General features: G+C 41.7%; 1 protein-coding gene across 3 annotated transcripts in view; it reads left to right on the top strand.

The window, feature by feature from the left end:
• Window positions 1-2,365, top strand: part of LOC106078476 (uncharacterized) — a 27,759-nt gene extending 25,394 nt beyond the window's left edge. For all 3 annotated transcript variants that reach the window (XM_013239348.2, XM_056033444.1, XM_056033445.1), the window contains exon 9: window positions 677-2,365. In XM_013239348.2, the coding sequence (XP_013094802.2) occupies window positions 677-1,311 (635 nt within the window). In that variant the 3' untranslated portion in view covers window positions 1,312-2,365. The remainder of the gene's footprint in view (window positions 1-676) is intronic.
• Window positions 2,366-2,719: the final 354 nt, after the last annotated feature.

Below are 2,719 nucleotides of genomic sequence, written 5' to 3' on the forward strand. Positions count from 1 at the left end.
GAAGTCAAACAGAATATGAGGCACGGTTTCCTCTTCTTCCCCTCAGCGGGGCACCATGAATCGAAATTTGGCCATAGCCGTGAGAAATATGAGCCAACAGTACAGTGTCCTGTCCTGCACTGTGCTATAATAACTTGCTCAGGCCTGGACAGCCTCCACCATGGGGAAGTGCGGTCCGCTCCCAGACTCCACGGGCTTTTTGGGACTTGTCCCAGCACTCAAACCAATTTTCCATTTGTTTTTTTGAATTATAGCCAGAGCATGGTGGAAACATACAGCCTGTACGGTGGGTGGAATTTGCCCTCCCTGGTGGCCAAGGAGTCAGCAATAGTGTTGCCAGTCATCTGAATCAAAAGTAAAACATAATTGACGCATGGAACCAAAAGGCCACCACTGATTTAAATACTGCCGCCACTTAGTGCTGGATTCCTTATAGGAGTACGCTATACCCAAGGACCCTCCCCCCCCCCCCTTTTAACAAAAATTGTTTTGAAGTATAATTTTTCTTATGTTCATTATAAGGGGCTCCCTATCTCAAGTAGCTTAGGGCTTTATCACGTCTAAATCCGGTCCTGACTTCACTTTGTATTGCTTGCTTATATTGAATACTAGCAATATATCAATTTATTATACAACAAAATAATTGAATTATTTCATTTATTGTTTTTTTTTCCAGCGAGTAATGAATATGCTAATGTTTCCCCAAGAATGACATCACAGGAAGTGATAAGCACGTGCGCTGAAACGCCACCGGAAGTAACGTGCGCAGCATTACAAGAATCGAGGGGCGCTCCCAGTGCAGCATCGCAAGTAGTCAGAGGAATTCCCAGTGCATCGTCGCAAGAAGTGAGGGGTGTTCCCAGTGCACCATCTCAAGAAGTGAGATGCACTGGCAGTGCAACGTCACAAGACGCGAGGAGCGCTTCCAGCGCAAGGCCACGTGATGTTAGAGGCGCTCCCAGTGCAGCACCACAAGTAGTCAGAGGCATTCCCAGTGCATCGTCGCAAGAAGTGAGGGGTGTTCCCAGTGCACCATCTCAAGAAGTGAGAGTCGCTGGCAGTGCAACGTCACAAGACGCGAGGAGCGCTTCCAGCGCAAGGCCACGTGATGTTAGAGGCGCTACCAGTGTAGCATCGCAAGTAGTCAGGGGCACTCCCAGCGAAACGTCTAAAGAGGTGAAGGACGCTCCCAAGGAAAAGTCTCAAGAAGTGAGCGGCGCTCCCGGTGAAACGTCTAAAGAGGTGAAGGGCGCTCCCGGTGAAACGTCTCAGGAATTGAAGGACGCTTCATTCGCGACGTCCCAAGTGTAAAAATCATTGCACAAACTATTACACGATGACACCAAGGAAAAAAAAACTAGAGCAATGACTAAATTACATTACTTACTCTAGTTTGTCACAGTTTTTTACTCACATTTTCACCATGATAGTGATGATAGCATGTCGTTCAGTCGGCCATTCGTGGTGTCATCCCATGTGTCCCTGGGGGCTCACTAAATGATTGCAAGCAGGCTTTGTCATCTTAGCAAAGGAGACATCTGACCGTAACACTAAATCCATCTTCTGACCATTAAGTCTATAATAAACCATCATAGTAAAATCCTTATATATCAATATCAGACCACTTAAATACGTGTATATAATCAATTTTATCTTTACCTTAATGGAATCATCTTAATTAAACATAAAGAATTTAGCTTTAGAAAACTTAATTAGTTTGTATGACTACAGAAAGTCTATAATGAATGACTAAAATTAATCAATACACTATCAGACCACGTATATAATGTCCTTTGTTTCTGCCTTTATCAAGTCCTACATTAAACAGAAAGCGTAGATATTTTTACCATGTTAACGAAAGAACAACGGTAAAGATCCACCGGAAAATTGTGCTTTTAAGTGGCCAAAAAAAAAAAAAGGGCCCTAGGGGGGGGGGGGGGGGGAAGAAGAGCATGTTCAAAGATTGGTTATTGATCTGAGCGTGGTCCCATGACAGGTTCTAGTTGATCGAGTATTTGAAGGAACTGTATCCAAATGTTTTAACGAATCCTGTATCAACTCACTCTGCCTGGCCAAAAGTTTGTACACGTTATTTCTCCGATACCCAATCTTGTTGCGTGTTACATGTGTTGAGTTACATGTGCCATGTATTGTGAGGCTTGTGTTATTTGTGTCGTGTACAATGCGTTGTTTGTTTTGAGGCATGTGTTATGTGTCGTGTGTTGCGTGCCTGAGCCATGTCAAACATTGTCAAATTACTGGGGGAGGGGGAGAATGATGGGCTTTTCATCTTTCTGTGCTCATCTCATCTTCAAGTTTTTTGTCCGACATTCCAGAATTATTCTTATTTTCCCCTTTACGGAAATTCAACTTAGTTTTGAAACTTGTTTGGTCTTAAATAAATATGTAAGTTTGATTTAAGTTTGTCAGAAAAGAAAGTTTAATAATTTAACATTTGAAACTCATTCTCAACAAGTGGAAACCATTTTTGTACATTGCTATGCACGATTATTTTGTACTGGCCATTTTGATGGTGTATTTTTTTTTTGTTGTTGAGTAAAACCAGATATTTCGCCTTTAGAATGAGCTATTAGAATCAATTATTTATTGTTAGGTCCACTTAGTAATTATCTAGAAATGTTCATATCTCTCACGTTTTGACAAAGTTTTTTTTTATTTTTACGGAAGTAAGCGTATTTCGCTCATTAAATAAAAACTC

The sequence above is a fragment of the Biomphalaria glabrata genome, chromosome 6, assembly GCF_947242115.1.
Source record: "Biomphalaria glabrata chromosome 6, xgBioGlab47.1, whole genome shotgun sequence".
Classification (NCBI taxonomy): domain Eukaryota; kingdom Metazoa; phylum Mollusca; class Gastropoda; family Planorbidae; genus Biomphalaria; species Biomphalaria glabrata.